Below are 16,635 nucleotides of genomic sequence, written 5' to 3'. Positions count from 1 at the left end.
CCCGGGTGGGTCCACATCCGGCAGTGGCACCTCCGGGACAAGGGGAAGAGCATCCCAACTGGTGACGGGCCTGCCACCTCGCCCTCGGTGGAGGCTGGGCTGGCGCCAATCCACCAAGGCCTGGCCCCTGCCCGGCCCCCAGCCGCCCACTCTGCCCAACAGCAGGGATGCGGCCCTTCTAGGGCCTTGTGGGAGGGATGGGTGGCATTGTCATCTCTGGGTCCCCGTGCCAGGGTCGGAATCTGCCACACAGCAGAGTGGAGCACGTCGCTTGATGAAGACAGACAGACTGACGTCAATCACAACAGCTACTCCACCAGCGGCACCAGGCGTTAGGTCAGCTTGATGAAGACAGGCTGACGTCAATCACAACAGCTACTCCACCAACGGCACCAGGCGTTAGGTCAGACCCCTCACGTGTGTTTTCTTATTTAATCCCCATTTACAGATGGGGAAACTGAGGCACAGAGCAGTTCAATCACACCCAAGGCCGCACACGGCTTCTAGGTGGAAGTACTGGGATGAACGTACAGCTCGGAAACAAAGAGACACCCCACCCCTCAAGCAGGGCAGGGTTGCTGAGGGTCCAAGAGGGACAGGGAAGGACAGGGAGGGGCAGGGAAGCTAGAGGGGCCTCGGAGGAAGGGCAGGTGCGGGGCAGGCAGGGCTGAGCACACAGCCACGCCCTGTTTGGTGGTGGGTTGTTCACCTTCTCTGTCTTCCCATCCGGCTAAGGAGGTGATGACACTGTCCAGGTAGGCAGGAGGAAGTGAGAATTCAAGAAGAGGCGTCAGGTCATGAAACAGACTCTTAAAAGAGGAGACAGGCAAGTCCAAGATCTGCAGCCCCCCGCCCCGGCGCCCAGGCTGGAGTGAAGGCACGGGGTGCAGTGGGGCTGGGGTGCGGGGCTCAGGACTCACAAAATTCAGAAGGTGACAGGCAGCCCAGGGTGGGCCACACCCAGACAGGGGCTGGCCCAGGGTCCTGGGGCTGCTGGGAGGTGCTGGGGGCCAGACCCCGGGGTCCCCGCACGGCCCTGGGGGTCCGGCTCCTGTCCTGAGGGGGATGGGGACGAAGGAGAGTGACCACTCTGTCTGCTTTTGAGGGGGGGCACACGAGGGTGAGTGGGGAGACAGCTGTGCTTGCCTGGGTGTAGGGGACGGGAGATGCCCGGGACTCAGGGCCTCGTGGCCCAAGGAAGGTGTTGGGGACGGTGGGGCCGCCAAAGCCCATAGAAGATCCAGGAAGGGGTCCACTCCAGGGCTGGGGACAGAGTCCAGGGCAGTCGACGGCAGGGCGGCTGCAGCGGGTGGGCCACCCAGGAGGGGGCCGGGCAGGGGAGAGGGGCCGGGGCCCGCTGGGCACCAGCACCAACGGCCTGGGCAGAGGAGGGCCGTGCGGGAGATGGGGAGATGGCCACGAAGACGGGCGGTGGGGGAGGGAAGGGGAGGGCCCAGACGGCGAGGTTGGAGGGCCGAGGGGGGCTGCAAGGCGACGGGGGTGCTGGCACGCAGAGGACAAGCCCTGGGAGGGGAAGGGGGCACTGGGGCTGCGGTGCAGCAGGCATCCCCATCCCCACAGAGGGCAGTGCGGCCCCCAGCCACCGGCAGCTGTCCCCAGACTCCTAAGGAGCTTCTGTAAAGCAGGTGGGTTGGCACTCCTGCCTGGACGGGGAGGGGAGGGGACACACCGAGCGCAGAGGTCGCCAGCAGCAGGGGCGCAGCGATGCTCGGAGCTCCCTGGCTGACACGTGTGCTGGCCTTCTGGGCAGCCGGGCCCTTCCTTCCACAGGCCCCTCCCCTTGGCAGCATTCTTGCAGTGCCTGCTGTATGCAGAGCCCTTAGCAGCTTGACCCGTCTAACTAGGGGAGAAGACGGGGACCCCCAGGCTGTGCCAGCACCCCTGGCCTGAGACCCGGGTTTAGGTTGAATTAGCTCCAACCCCAGCACGGGGGTGGGGAGAGCGGGCGCTGCCTTCCAGCCCTTCCCTGGACGTGCTGTGGCTCTGGGGCTGAGCAACCGCAAGGTTCCGGGGTGGCGCTGGGCAAGAAGGGAGCAGGGCAGGAACCAGGCCAGAACCCTCCTGGGGCCTCGGGCAGGGCTGCAGCGGCATCCCTCCGCCTGCGGCCACCCTCCTCCCCGGGCCTGCTGAGCCAGACCCTGGAGGGGACCCCTGTGGGTCTTCCCAGGAGCGGGGTAGCCGGGGATTTGCGGTCAGCCCTCCACTGGGGGCCAGGACTCATGGGGGCTGAGGAAGCAAGCACCTCCCAGAAGGGTGGAGATGGCACGAAGATGGTGGCTAAAATGCACGACAGGGACGCGCCTGGCCACGAGGACCAGCTTCCTGGTGTGGCTCGGGACAGTTCCTGTTTTAAAGCCCTCACCCAGTGCAACTCCTGAGCCTCTGCCCTCAGCCTCCGGCCCCACCCCCAACAAAAAGGATCTCTCTTTTTTTTTTTTTTCTCACCAAGAGAAACACAGAAAAACCCAAAGGAAAGGTGACCCTGGGTACAGCAGAGCCACTCAGGAGCTTTGTGTGTGCTTAACAGACACAGATATGGAGGCCCCTCCCCACCCCAAAGCCAGGGGGCAGCAGGGACAGGCCCCTGGGACCAGGACGGTTTCTCCACCTGAGAGTGGCGCTGGCCCTGGAGACCCCCTGGGAAGGCGGGGTCTCAGGGTTGTCCCCAGAGGTGACATGTGGGGTGGGGTCTCTGTGGGGACACGGCGCTATGGGTTGTTTAGTGGGTCTGGGGACATTTAAAAATATTTTTTGCTTGGTGTCCCTAAGAGAACCAGCACCTGGCAGGAGGAGGAGGGTGGAGCAGCTCTCGGGCTTGGAGCGAGGCTGCCAGGACGTGGCTTCCCAAAGGCAGTGAGCACGGGCGGCCTGGCCGGGGCAGGGGCGGGAGCCGCGCGGAAAGGTCCCAGATGCAGTCTGGGGAGCCCGCGGCAGCAGCAACATCCAGCCGTGGATCTGCAGTTCACACGCAAATCAGCGCCACTCAAAACTCACTTATAGGGGCTCCCCTGCTGGCACAGTGGTTAAGAATCCGCCCGCCAATGCAGGGGACACGGGCTCGAGCCCTGGTCCGGGAAGATCCCACATGCCGCGGAGCAACTAAGCCCGTGCGCCACAACTACTGAGCCTGCGCTCTAGAGCCCACGAGCCACAACTACTGAGCCTGCACTCTAGAGCCCACAAGCCACAACTACTGAGCCCATGTGCCACAACTACTGAGCCTGCACTCTAGAGCCCACGAGCCACAACTACTGAGCCCATGTGCCACAACTACTGAGCCCGTGTGCCACAACTACTGAGCCTGCGCTCTAGAGCCCACGAGCCACAACTACTGAGCCCGTGTGCCACAACTACTGAGCCTGCGCTCTAGAGCCCACGAGCCACAACTACTGAGCCCGCGTGCCACAGCTACTGAAGCCCGCGCGCCTAGAGCCCGTGCTCCGCAACAAGAGAAGCCACCGTAGTGAGAAGCCCGCGTACCGCAACGAAGAGTAGCCCCCGCTCGCCGCAACTAGAGAAAGCCCGCACACAGCAACGAAGACCCAACGCAGCCAAAAGTAAAATAAATAAATAAAATTTTAAAACTCACTTATAAAGAACTCTTACAAGTCAACGGGAAGAGGATCTGAACAGAGCTTTCTCCAAGGAAGACGCACAGATGGCCAGCGTGCACGTGACGATGCTCAGCATCACGCGTAGTCCGGGAGACGAGACACGGCCGCACACACACTGGGACGGCTGCAGTTCAGCCACAGAGACTCACCAGTGCCGACGCTTAAACACACCCACCACGTGACCCGGCAGTTCCACTCCTAGGTACACACCCAAGACGGAAAACACACGTTCACTCAGAAACACGTACGTGCAGCGTTACTCACGGGAGCCAAAGGGGAACAACCCGTGTCCACCGGCAGATGAATGGGTACACAACGTGGTCCCTCCCTGCAGTGGCACAGGACTCGGCCACGGAAAGGAAGGAAGTGCTGACACAGCTAGAACCTGGACGAACCTTGAACACGCGATGCTCGGTGAGAACGCGGTCACGAAAGGGCAGTGTGCGTTTCTCCTCCTGTGAGTCCTCGGATCTGAAGAGTATTTCCACGTGTCAGTCCCAGCCCCTGTGCCGAGCCCACCGGGTCCACTGAACGGAGGGGTCCTTCATTCTGCCCCTCGGCAGCCCTTAGTGATGGGGAGGCCCTGGGCCACCTGCCTCCTGAGGCTTGTCTCCAGGATCAGACCACAGGCCTGCCTGAGGACTGAGCACAAGGGACCCCCCACCCCCAGAGGGAGGCGGCAGGGAAGCCCGCAGCCCCTGTGGAAGCATCTCACAGCTCACCAGGCTCTGCAGACTGCAAACAGAGCCAGGCACGGGCTCTGACCCAACCTGTCAGGACAGGCCTCAGACAGGGGGATGGGGCGGGGCGTGAGGGGTCTTGGATTTCCCAGAGGGGGGCCCTCTGTGCCCCACCTTGTCCATCCATCATCCATCCATCTCCCCTCCCCCAGGATCTTCCACAACGTCACTGACGTTCCCCCTCCCCCACTGAGAGGTGGGCTCTACCTGCTCCCCCCTACCTGGGGCGGGAGCCAGGAGCACTCCAACCCGGGGAGGGCGCTGCTTCCGAGGCTGCCGTGAAAGGGTGCAGCTTCCACCTGGCGCACTGTCTCTCCCTCTCTGTGTGTCTCTCCCTCTCTGTGTGTCTCTCCCTCTCTGTGTGTCTCTCCTTCTCTCTGTCTCTCCCTCTACCTCTCCGTCTCGGTCTCTGTCTTGCTCTCCTGAGCCGCCACCCTGCCGAGGCCCCATGGAGGCCACTCTGCCTGAGTCCCCTCAGCTCAGGTGCCGGCCACGCGGGAACGGCCTCGGGGAGCCTCAGCCGCCACCTGGTGAGAACCCCCGGCTGACCGCAGCCCATCCCAGGGCCGTGAGAGTTGTAACCATCAAATGGTGGGGTCAGAAGCCAAGTCTGGGGCGCTGCCGCCCAGCGAGGGCACAGGGTCTCTGGAATGCCCGCCCCACAGTCATCACGCCCAGGACTCTCTGTTCAGAGAGAGGCCGGGAAGGGAGGCCTGGCGCGAGCCCTCCTCCAGCTCCCTCTGCCCCAGGGTGGTCTCCTCTGGACGGGGCTCCGCCGCCCTCTGGCACACAGCCCGCGGGTGTGGACGGCGAGCCCCCGGCCGCCGTCACTGAGCCTGTGCTGAGCAGGGCGCTGGCCCAGGCGCTGGGGGGCAGGGGGAGTTGATGAGCCTCAGCTGGGGCCCCCACTGCGCTCAGGGCCCCCCAGCCCCCAGCTGGGCCGTCGTGTCAGCAGGACCTGGGGCCTCAGGGGTGCACAGCCCTGGTCCAATCTTTAGGTCCTGGAGCGTGGAGGCCACTGCACATAACACTGTCCCCTCGGGGGCCCCAGGGGACAGCCCTCCCACAGGTGACTCTCAGGCGCTGCAGTGCCGCCACCATCCAGCAGGGGCCGCCACGCCACCACATTCTGTCCCCGAGGAACCAGGACCACAGTCGCCAGAAGGGGAAGGCCCCCAGGCTTCTGTCCTTCGGTGGCAAGGCCGGCCCACCCCTGGCCTAACCAACCCTAACTGCCCCCTCCCCCGCCCCGACATGGTAAGGCGGCTCAGCGTCCTCAGAAAGCTCTGTCCCCCCAGCGCCGAGGTGCCGGAGACCCTCCCCGGCCGGGACTGCCTGTCCTCCCAACACAGTCTGCAGCCCCCAGCGTCCATCATGGGGCCTCGCTCTGTCCCCAGTGCCCAAGAGATCTGCTTCCCTTCACACTCAGAAAGCGGCCATCAGAGACACCGCTGGGCCCCCAGAAGCTGAGTCCTCATCTGTCGTCGCACGTAGCTCTGTAAATCCCACGCAAGGGCCGCCGGCAGAATCCTGCAGATGGAGGCTCCCGGAAGGTGCTGGAAGTCGTGGGTTTATTGCCGGGCCCTGCAGGGAACATGGCGGAAAGCCAAACCCCGCTTCCCCCCGGGGCTCTGCAAGAGCACCCTCGGCCCTGTTCCCGGGGTGAGGGACCCCCCACTCCACAAGCACAGCTGAGACTTGATTCCATCCCTCCAGGAGAGACTTTATTCACAGTGTTAAGACAAGGTCACTTGCTCCACGGGTTAACAGAAAGTTCCTTATGCCTCTTGCAACAATAAAACCCTTATTTTCTCGTCCAGAAACACCTAATTTCACTAAAAGACTGACCTCAAGCACCAGGCAGGTAGAATGACAGACACGAGAGACAGGATCCCTTTCTTCCCCAGTAAAGGCTGGGGAAGCGGCACCGCGGACGGGAAGACATGCTCGTGGGGGCCAGCCTGTCCCCCGCCCCAGGGTCACTGCCGGAGCTCCCACTTCCCATGGGGAACCAACGCGGCCCCTCCCTTAAGAGCCGACAGGGTCCACACCCTGGTGGCGGCAAGCCTGCCCTCAACCAGCAAGGCCACACGGCACCCGACACACAAGCCAGCACAGTCTCTGCTCATGGGCCGCAGCAAGTTACAACCACAGGCACGCAACTTGCAGAGGATATAAAATACAACTAAACACAATGAGCTCTTTTAAACTAATGATTTTATTGTTTCTATAAAAATGATACGTGCATGTTATAAAATACAGCCATAAAGAAAGTTCACTGCTACTCAGCCTGAGGTGGCGGACTGGTCCGAAGGCGGGCAGGTGCCCTCTGTGCCTGTTCAGCAGTCCCCCACTGACGACTGGTCTGCAGCTCCCACGGCTCAGGCCACTGAGTGCGTAGGAACCACCACCGAGTGGCCTGAAGCTGTTCTTCCACAAACTCTTAAAATGGAAATAGGTTGACGGAAAATAAACAGTTTCTAAAAAAAAAAGTAAGAAAAATACCAGGAAACCACCCAGACTGGCAGGCACCCTGAACATCTGCTGTTCAGGGTTCCAAACCCGCTCACACCTGCAGAATCAGGGGATGTCCAGACAGACACCTGACAAGAAGGGGGACCCCGTCCCACACGCCACGCTGGCAGTGACTTTCTGATCCCGGTTATTAAGTACATACCCATTCTCTGTCGTCTGCCAGCAACAAGCAGCAGCAAACCCAGTGCCAAAGATTCCGAAAAAAATAAGGATTTAAACTCAGCCCTGAGAAAATTCGACCCACAACTGGGTTGCTGCGGATCACGAGGACAAGTGCTCAGCTGTCCTGGAGCCCGAGCAAGCCACCCGCCACCCGGCCGCTCAGGGACCCCGTGCCGTGCTCCAGCGTCCTCCCAAACCGCCGGCAGGTGGTGCTGTCGGCTGAGGACCGGCCTGAAGTGCACGCGTCCTGGTCCCGGAACCCGTGACTCTGCGGCCCCACATGGCAAAGGGGACTGTGCAGGTGTGGTCAGGGGTCTTGAGAAGGGAGGCGGGATTATGCCGGGGGGGGGGCCCAATGTCATCACGAGGGCCCTAACAGGAAGGAGGTGGGAGGGCCAGGGCCAGAGAGAGGTGTGGGGAGGAGGTTGAGTCGGGGAGGAGAGAAGCCACCGGCTCAGATGGAGGACAGGCCACGGGCCACGGAGCGCGGCACCTCTAGGAGCTGGAAGAGGAGGAGACGGACCCTCCCCAGAACCCCCGGCAGGAAGCGGCTCACGGGAGCCTTTGGACTTGTGGCCTCCAGGCTGGAGCATAAATGTGTTGTTTAAGCCACCAAGTCTGTGCTGACCTGTTAGTGGGGAAGAAATCTGACTTGCCTTTTTTTAAAAATAAAAACACTGCCTTCCTAAACAGTAAACATATTCCAGCCACCCTGTGTGCTGCTTGAGGTTTTCACAGAGTTGCTAAAAGGACCTGGGGCCCAACCAGCAGAGTGGAGGCCTGCGTGAGGCTGTGGACGGAGGGTGGCCTGGCCCTGCGCCCCGAGCTTCCGCCCCAGGGGCTGGAGTGAGAGCCAGGTCAAGGGGCTCCATTGGCCTCACCTGCCGGGAAGGCAGCTGTGGGCCCAGGTCTGACCTGATTGCTCCGGCTTACCTCCTGCCTAAGGAGGACACTTGGAAAACATTCTGGAAATTGTCTTCTAATAATGTCACTGGCTCATTGTGACGAGTATATACGAGAAACAAAAGGCATTCTTTACATGACAAATGATGGGCAACCAAAAATATCTCACAGGAGCTTTGGCAGGACCAGACAGGACGTCTGGACCCCTGAGCCTGGCATTTTTAGCAACTGAGACCCAGGAGACAGCAGGCAGTGCGGGAAGCTGCTGCCCTCTGTCAAGAGCCCGACTGCCCCCTCCCGATGCAGAAACCACTACGTCTGCATTCTATTTGAGATTCATGCATGTGTTTCAAAATGAGTATTTACCCAATCACGTATATAGAAAGTTCAACTACAAAGAGCTTAGCACAAAACATTTTTTTAAACGATTCTGAAATAATTTCAGACTTCCAGAAAGTTGCAGAAATAGGCCACAGTTCTGTCTGCCCGCTTCTCCCGACGACACCCTCTGCGAGCACAGGACAAGAAGTGCTGTGACTGACCTGCGGGCCCTCGGGCTCCCCGGTGGCCCTAGCCTCCCTGGACCCTTGGCCCGGGGCAGCCCCTCCATCTGTCCTCCAGGAGGCGGCCCTTCTGGGGAGCGCTGTTCTTCACTCTGCAGCCCGTCCCTCATGTCAGGTGTGTCTGCGTGTGCTCATTAGACTGAGGTGAGGCACTCCTGGCAAGACGACGGCAGAAGCAATGCCGCCTCCTCAGGGCATCGGTCGGGGCAGGCGCTGTGGGGACCGGGCAGTCAGGCAACCACGCTGAGAAGCCTCAGCTGTTTGCCAAGTGCCTGGCGGGGCGCCCTCCAGACCAGGCAAATCTGTTCCACATCACGCTGCCCGCCCACCTCAGGACCACCGACGCCCCTTCCTTCCATGTGGGTTGGGATCCGGAGGAGGGGCCGTCCCTTCCTGCACTGATACGTTTACCCCATGCATTATTTCCATCAACGGGGACTCCTGGGTAGGAACTGATTCCGCAGCCAAAGCCCATTACAGTCCTTCCTTCTGCTGCCCCACTGGTCCCCGATCAGGCCACTGGGAGCTCCATCGCATGTCCTCTCGACAAGCCCATCATGGTTCCAGCAGTGCCTTACTTCTGACACAAGAGGGTCCAGGCTCATCTGGACTTTCCTGCCCCTGGGTCCTCCTGCTGGAGAGAGGCTCAGATCCGTGCTGCCAGGGGTCACTGCCCCTGGTCCCTTGGTGCCCAGAGCGAGGGGACGTCCGTACGAACACACGCATGCACGCATGCACACTTGTACGTCTGCTTCTCTACCCGCTGCCCTTGCAGATGCTGGAGAACCAGGATCCCACACCCACGGCTCTCATCACCCACAACACAGCTCCAGCTTTTTCCACCTTAAAATTCTCAGCCTCAGAACCATTGTCGACGTGAAGAACAAACATACTAACCAGGGTACAAATCTTGTCTTTTTGTCTCTAGTTTTAGTCAAAACACTATTTTCCAAAGCTACCTGGGCAAGTCCCGCCCCGCCGGCCCCTCTGCCGTGGGCAGAGTCAGCGTTTGCGACACGGTTGGGCTTGGGGTCACTGCTGCTGTCCCACGGTGGCCCCCCAGGTCCCGGTTTATCTTTTGAGCACGTAAAACAAGAACATGGCTCCGAGTCAGAAGCACTCAGAGAGCTGCCCCCCACCCCCCCACCTCCCCACCTCCCCACCTGCCGGCAACCATCCGCACTGGTTTCCAGTTTGCCTTCCGGAGCTTCTTGTTGCTCAAGCACGTGGGTGTCGCGGTGGTTGCTTCTCTCTCTCTCACCGCGACGTTCTCTGGGCCCTGCGTTCCCTCGCGGAGCCCGCTCACCGTGTGCCACCCCCGGGGCAGCGCGGGGCGCTCCGTTCTCTCCCCCAGTCCTTCCTGCGGCCGCCCAGGGCCCCGTCTCTAAATGCTTTCCAATTGCAGACAACGCTGCGATAAATAACCTTGTGCGTGTAGCGACGCTGCACTGTTGGAAAACACAAAATATTTTCGTGGCTCACTGGTGATAGAAACCATGGCTTTTCATAAACTAGCTAAAAATATGGAAACAACCTGCAGCACAATTAGAAGCACAGACAGAGAGCCGATGCGGAACAGTGACAAACCGCAGATGAAGCGCTTGGTGCTGGACCACCAACGTGGCCAGCGGTGCTGGGGAGCCCCGTGGAGATGGGACCAGCCTCAGAGGGACCGTCACGGAGGGCCTGACCGAGTACGGCCACCACCGTAGGACCGAGGCAGAGGGACGTCAACACAGAGAACTGGACACGGCCAAGGAGCAGAGCACGAGGGTTTCCCGGAGCCCGGCCTGGGTCGCCAGGCAGAGGAGGGGCGGGATCAGGGCCGGCTGTGCCCACCAGCGGGGACATGCCTGGATCCTCCCAGCACTGGCCACACTGGGACAAAAGCCAGCTGACTGGGGGCCAGGGAAGGCAGCCCACAGGGCAGGTCCGGGGGCTCCGCTGTGGTTCTGAGCCCACACGACAAGGCGCCCCAGAAATGCCACCGCGGGGCCTGCACCCCCAGGAGGTCTGTCCTGACAGCGCCCTGGGCAGCTCTCAGCGGGAACGCGCTGCCCCGACCACGCTTGGCCGGGAAGCAGGGCTGGCTGAGGTCCCGGGGGCTTCCTCGGAGTAAAAGCACTGGAGGCCACGGTGCACATCGATCGACAGGGAGGATGATCTGTTTCTCAGTTACAGCAAATGAGTTCTTAAAATTACACCACCTAGTTTTACAAATACCCTCTGATCCAAATCAGAAAATGCCCCGGACTAGCAAGACACGTGGTGTTTGTGCGTCACCAGAAAAAGATCACGAAGTCAGCTACGCCAAAGCCAGACTGCTTCCCACTTCCAAGCTTATCCTCTACTTTTGTTCAAAAAAAAGAAGAAAGAAAGAAAGAAAAGACACGTATATTTATGAGTACAAAGAGAAAACCATTTGCTAGGAAACGTTTTCCTGACAGTCTTTGTCTACATAACAGACCGCAATTCGTGAACATTTATCACTTTTGCACCGAAAAGACACGCAGAACCCGTGATGTGAATCCAGCATCTCACAGGGACCCGCGGCGTCCACTCACTAGGCGGACGTCATCCGGCACCTCACCTCCCCGAGAGCCCCATCGCACACCTGAACTTAAAGACAAAACCTAACACTCCTGGGGGAAAATGGGATCTAAAAGGGACAATGGTTTTCCAGAATCCTTTTGGAAGCTTCAGAAGACGAGCCATCTCCCAGCCACGAGGCGCATCCATCAGGGAGGGGTGTCTGTCTTGATTTCAAGCGGCACCTCACGGGCGTCACCAAAGCCCCTTCCTGAGCCATGGTACCTACAAGCAAGCTGCTGGGGCGGCAGGTCGTCGGACAACCCCACACAGCCCTGCGGGCTTCTTCCCATCACGGTTCCGTCTTTGTCTCTGACTTTCCATCTATCAAATCTCCAAATCCCAGTTTTTCCAGGGGTTCTCGTGCCATCAGTTGCCTGAAAGGAAAAGTGAGAGCTGTCAGGGTGGCCGGAAGAAGGACGAGCACTGCCCACGCGGGGCCGAGGTAGGCCCTGGGCACCCGCCACCATCTCAGCCCCAACCACTCCGTCCTGGGAACAGACCCCGAGCGGTACCCTTAGACCTGCACCCCCGAGGGCGGGACAGAGGAGCCCCGCCGTGCTCCCGGCCACACCTCCCTCGTCCCGTGGCCCCGGAACTCGCGGGGCCGGCCGCCTAGACAGCCAGCAGGAGACCAGAGGCGGAGCGGGTCGAGGTGCAGGGGTGAAGGAGAGCCTGGCGGCTCCGGGGTGCAGTCCCTCCACCCCCGCCCCCTCTACCTGCCCCCGACTGCCATGCCCACGAAACCCAGTGGCCCAGCAACAGTCCTTAAGATGATGTCCCCCGAATCGCAAACCCCAGGCGGCACAAACTAACCCGGCAGCAGATTAAATCAACCGCACAGTGATGGGATGCACTAGACACTCCTTAAACCCAAAACAGGCAAATAACGATAAACCTTCGCACATCTTTGCCAACAGAGTACAACTGGCCGACAGCTCTTCAAACTGACTGCTCAGACTTCACTGCGGTCGGCAGGACCACGACCCCCAGATGACACCCTAATCCCTACAGCCTGTGAGTGTGACCTTACACGGGAGGGGAGTTAAGGCTGAAGATGAAAATAACGTTGTCAATCAGCCGATCTGGAGATGAGACCACCGTGGATTATCCAGGTGGACCCAACCTAATCCCATGAATCCTTAAAATTAGAGAACCTTTGCTGGCTCTGGTCAGAGAGAAAAAATGTAAAGAGGAGAGAGGATGGGACAGATGCAGCACTGTGGACCGTGAGGGTGGAGAAAGGGGCCTCGGGCCTCGGACCTGGCGTCGCTGGGAGCTGGAAAAGGCCAGGAGACAGCGCCTCCAGAGGGAACCTGCCCACACCTGATGACAGTAACCAGTGTTCACTGGCCGCACCCTGGGTCGGGCAGAGGGCTTTCCCAGGACCGTCTGCTCTACCCTCTGGCACCCGGTCAGGAGGCCCGGCCTCGGGCGGGAACCGGACCTGAGGTCGTGGAGCAGACGTGTGTTTGCTGGGTCTCTGCCAACAGTGCAACCCCCATTTTAAAAGTTGCTGCCGTGAGAAAGCGTGCCCCCACCTAAGTCGCAGACATGGCCACTTCAGGCTGACAGGGCCCGAGTCCTCGTGAGGCGACTTGCAAACTCTACTGCGGTCTGGTTTTTAAAAAGACACACGTGAGGTAGGTAGGGGCAAAATAAGGTCTGGGATGTCAGCAGAAAGGAAAAAAGAGGAGGAGAAAAGAGGCTTTTAAAAAGGGTGATGGATAAGGGCAAAATGGGAAAAATCTTGACCCTGAATCTGGGTGATGGTTATGGAGATCCAGACGATCCTCTGCTTTTGTATGTTTGAGGATTTTCATTGAAAACAAACTGAAAATCTCCAGTCAAAATAACTGACCAAGTCAGAGACACATACATCCCCGTACATGCGTCCAAACGTCGCCTGACCAACCAGTGAAGCCACTTGAATCGTGGGACCCACAGAGCGGCCGGCCGCGTCCCTGTCCCCCCACGTCCTCAGCGGCCCAGGGAGGCTGGTGCCCAAAAGCTGCGCTGGGTGAGGGGCCACCACATGGAGACGCGGGCAGCTCCCTCCCAGGGGCAAATGGGGAAAAGAGGGCCCTTGTGCTGGCCCTGCCTGGAAGCCCTGGTCGGGCAGCAGGAGCTGCTCTGGGACCCAACCAGCCAAACCCTCCGAGCAACCTCCCACAGGAGCTGCTGGGCCCCGTGCTGGCCCAGGGACGACTGACCCAGGGACGGTGACCCGAGCTTCGGGGAGGCGGGCGACCTGCTCACACCCTCACAGAGGGCGGAGCCCAGCTCCAAACTCGGTCTCGGAGGCGTGGCCACGCCAAGAAGAAACTCACGGTGTTCAGGTGTTTTGAAGATGCATCAATTTGAAAGAGAGTGACTGGAACGTGCAGATCCGACCCATGCGCTACTCGGGGACGGCAGAGCTGGCTTCGGGCCGGCCCGTCGCCAGACGCCAGCTCCACGAGCCTGCGCGACTCAGGAGGCCACCTGAGGGCCCGTCCCCCTCAAAGTCCCCAGTGTCCCTGACAGCCCTCAACACACTGGGGCCTGAGAAGCACAGCAGGTCTTGCCTGGAGGGGAATGTCTGAGTTTGTTACGGGAAAACGAAAATAGGGCTCAGAGTGCATTGATTTATGTCAACCTGTCTTCAGACAAGGCCTCTGATGACTCGACTCCTTAGTGAACTAACGAAGGGCTCCAAAGGCAGAAATAAAAGTTCCCACCCAAGGATGTAATTATACGTTACACACTACCCCCATGAAGGTTTACGATAGTACTTATTTTAAAGAAAATCTCAACAGATCAGTTAGGAGCGTTCTTGTTTTCTTTAAAGGTGAGGTCCGGTAAATTCTGATTAAGACAGGAAGAATCACTCGTCGTTCATCGTTCCTTACAGGGCCCACTGTCTCGCCTGTCACATGCAAACAGCTCTGAGCCGACGTGGAACAAAACAACAGAGCACATACTTCTATGTTCCAAGAAAAATATTTAAAGGAATAAGCTGCGCACCCACAAATCTTCAAATCTTTTGACTCAGTCAGCATTTTTATGATGTGCGATTCTGAAAGCTGAATGACATGTCAGTAGCACCCAAATTTGGAAAGAAAATCCTCGGAGGAAGGCAATCACGTCCAATGCTATCACTGGAGAAGAGGTTCCCATGATTGCTAAACAACTTGGAGTACAACTGAATCTCTGAAAAGCCTCAACCTCACCGGCAAGCAGCCCTACAGCTCCGAAACACAAGCTGAACTGAGGCCTGAGTGAGGCCCCCAGTTAATGACCTCTTGGAATAAACATTTTAGCCAGAGACGCGGGAGGGGGGAGAAGTCATAAATAACTGTTGGCGTGTACTTGCCTCTCCATCCTGCACTCTAAATATTCTTTTGACTCATTTCTGCACAAAGCATTTTCAAAATTATTGTCCCGGAGACACTTCATGAATTTCTCTTTAAAGCTTTTACATTCACCTGGAACGAAACAGAAAAGTGTTTCCTTTTTAAAGTGAAAACATGACAAGCCCGCCCGGCAGCCTTACTGGCAGCCCCCCTCCCCCGCCTTTGAAAACTGGTTTCCTCCTGAAACACGCTGGAAACAGACTGGAAAAAGCAAATGTAGCAAGTGGGAAAGCAAGTACAGGAGAAAGAGGGCATCCAGGCGGCGGCGCCAGGGAGCTCACACAGGATTCTCCCGACGTTGCCGCGTGGGTCTAATATTTCCCACTAAAATGCTGGCACACAAAAAATCCATCCATAAACCTATCTCCGAAGCCTTGCTTTCCACGCAGTCTGCGGCGATCAGGAGCGTCCTTCGCTCTCGCGCGAGACACCCGTTTAACCCCGCGGGCCTCACACCCGCGAAGGACTTTGTCGACGCAACGTCGGCCCCAGACTGGAGGCCGGGACTCCGCGTCCCCTCCCCGGTTCCGAGGGCCCAGCCCCGTCCGGCTCCCACCCTCGGGCCGCGACGGGAGGCCCTGAGCCGGGACCGGACCCGGCCGGGCCGAACCCAGCCTCAGCGGCCCCGCCCGCACCGCGAGCAGACGCCAGTGCCGCCCCGGCCGCGCGGCTCCAACCAGCCGGCCCAGGGCTGCGCCGGTCCAGCCGGGGAGCCCCGACCGCCCCCGCTCACCGAAGTGATCCAGCGGGAAGCTGCCCTTGTCCGGGGGCCGCGGCTGGAAGCTCTTGGACCCGAAGTTCATGGCCGTCGACATGATGGCGGCGCCCCGAGTCTCCAAGAGCGACGCGCGCCGTACGCAGGACGGCCGGCCGAGCGCCGAGCAGGCCCCCGCGGGAGCGCCGATCACGTCGAGTGGCGAGCGGCCCCTGGTCGCTTGGCCCCGCCCCTCGCCCTATAGGGCCCGCCCTCACCACCAGGGCCCCACCCCCGGGCTGTTGTTTTCAGCAACTTGCCCAAGGACACACAGCAGACTTGCACCGTCCTGCAGGGTGTGCCTGTGGGTCTCTGTATCCCCGACAGTCTGCAGGGGCTTCTCCCCCCTGGGCACCAGGGCCTAATCCTGGCGCTTGCCTGGTGAGAAGGAAGGAGCGTTAGCTTCCTGCGGCTGCCATAACAAAGTGCACACTCTGGGTGGCTTAGAACAACAGAAATTCTCTCACAGTTCTGGGGGCCAGTCGTCTGAGATTGGGGCGTCCGTTCCTGGCCTCTCCCATCCCTGCTGGTGGGTTGCTGGCTTGTGGACGCATCACCCTATCTCTGCCTCATCACGTGGCCTCTCCCTGTGTGTCAGTGTCCAAATCTCCTCCTTTTATGAGGACGCACTTGTATTGGATTAGGGCCCACCCCGATGACCTCACCTTAACTAATTACATCGGCAAGGACCCTGTTCCCGAAAAGGTCACATTCTAAGGTAGGGGGAGCTAGGACTTCAACATATGAATTTGGGGACACAATTCAACAGATAAAAGAGTAAAAATGCATCATGAACAGGAAAGCCCCTGGTGGTCATTTATTATTGTTGTTATGGCAACAGTAACAACAGGGAAAGGGCTCAGTGGGGACCCCAGCTCTCCCCAGCAGAGCTCCTCCCAGCCCTGCACCCTGGGCAGAGCCTCTGGTTTTCATCTGGGTGACGGGGAAAGTGGGCGGCTGCCCGCCCAGCACACCCTGTTGTCTGTGATTCTGCCCTGAGCTCCAATCCCCACCCACCCGCTTAACAGTCACTGGCACCCGCAGTGTGCCAGGCCCCGGACGTAAGCACAGAGGGGCCTTAGCATCACAGAGTCACCACTGGCCCCTCTGGACAAGTTTCTTCCCCCCAGGCCCTGCCCCTTGTAATGTCAGGAGCTTGCCAACCAGTCCCAGCAGCCCCTCCGGCACAGGCCTGCCCCCTTCCAGGGCTGACTTGGGTGCCCCCTCCTCCAGAAGGCATCCACTTGCCTCCACCCACTTGAAGGCCCCCACCCCCACCCCCGCCGCCCATGGTGCACACCACCGGATCTCTGTGCCTGAGGCTGGATTCTCTGTTTGTCCAGAGCCAGCACAGAGCTC

At 59.7% G+C, this 16,635-nt stretch overlaps 1 protein-coding gene across 1 annotated transcript; it reads right to left on the bottom strand.

Annotated features, from left to right (window-relative positions):
• Positions 1-10,916: 10,916 nt before the first annotated feature.
• Positions 10,917-15,373, bottom strand: LOC133103451 (cytochrome c oxidase assembly protein COX19). The gene is made up of 3 exons (XM_061208849.1): positions 15,256-15,373; positions 14,483-14,594; positions 10,917-11,504 (listed from the first exon to the last, which is right to left on the bottom strand). Exons 1-3 carry the CDS (start codon positions 15,335-15,337, stop codon positions 11,420-11,422), a joined length of 279 nt encoding a protein of 92 aa, XP_061064832.1. The 5' UTR covers positions 15,338-15,373; the 3' UTR covers positions 10,917-11,419.
• Between the last annotated feature and the right edge of the window lie 1,262 nt (positions 15,374-16,635).

Source organism: Eubalaena glacialis, chromosome 13 (genome assembly GCF_028564815.1).
Source record: "Eubalaena glacialis isolate mEubGla1 chromosome 13, mEubGla1.1.hap2.+ XY, whole genome shotgun sequence".
NCBI classification, from domain to species: Eukaryota; Metazoa; Chordata; class Mammalia; order Artiodactyla; family Balaenidae; genus Eubalaena; species Eubalaena glacialis.
Note: the sequence above shows the minus strand (reverse complement) of the source record. Positions and strands in the feature narration are given on the sequence as shown.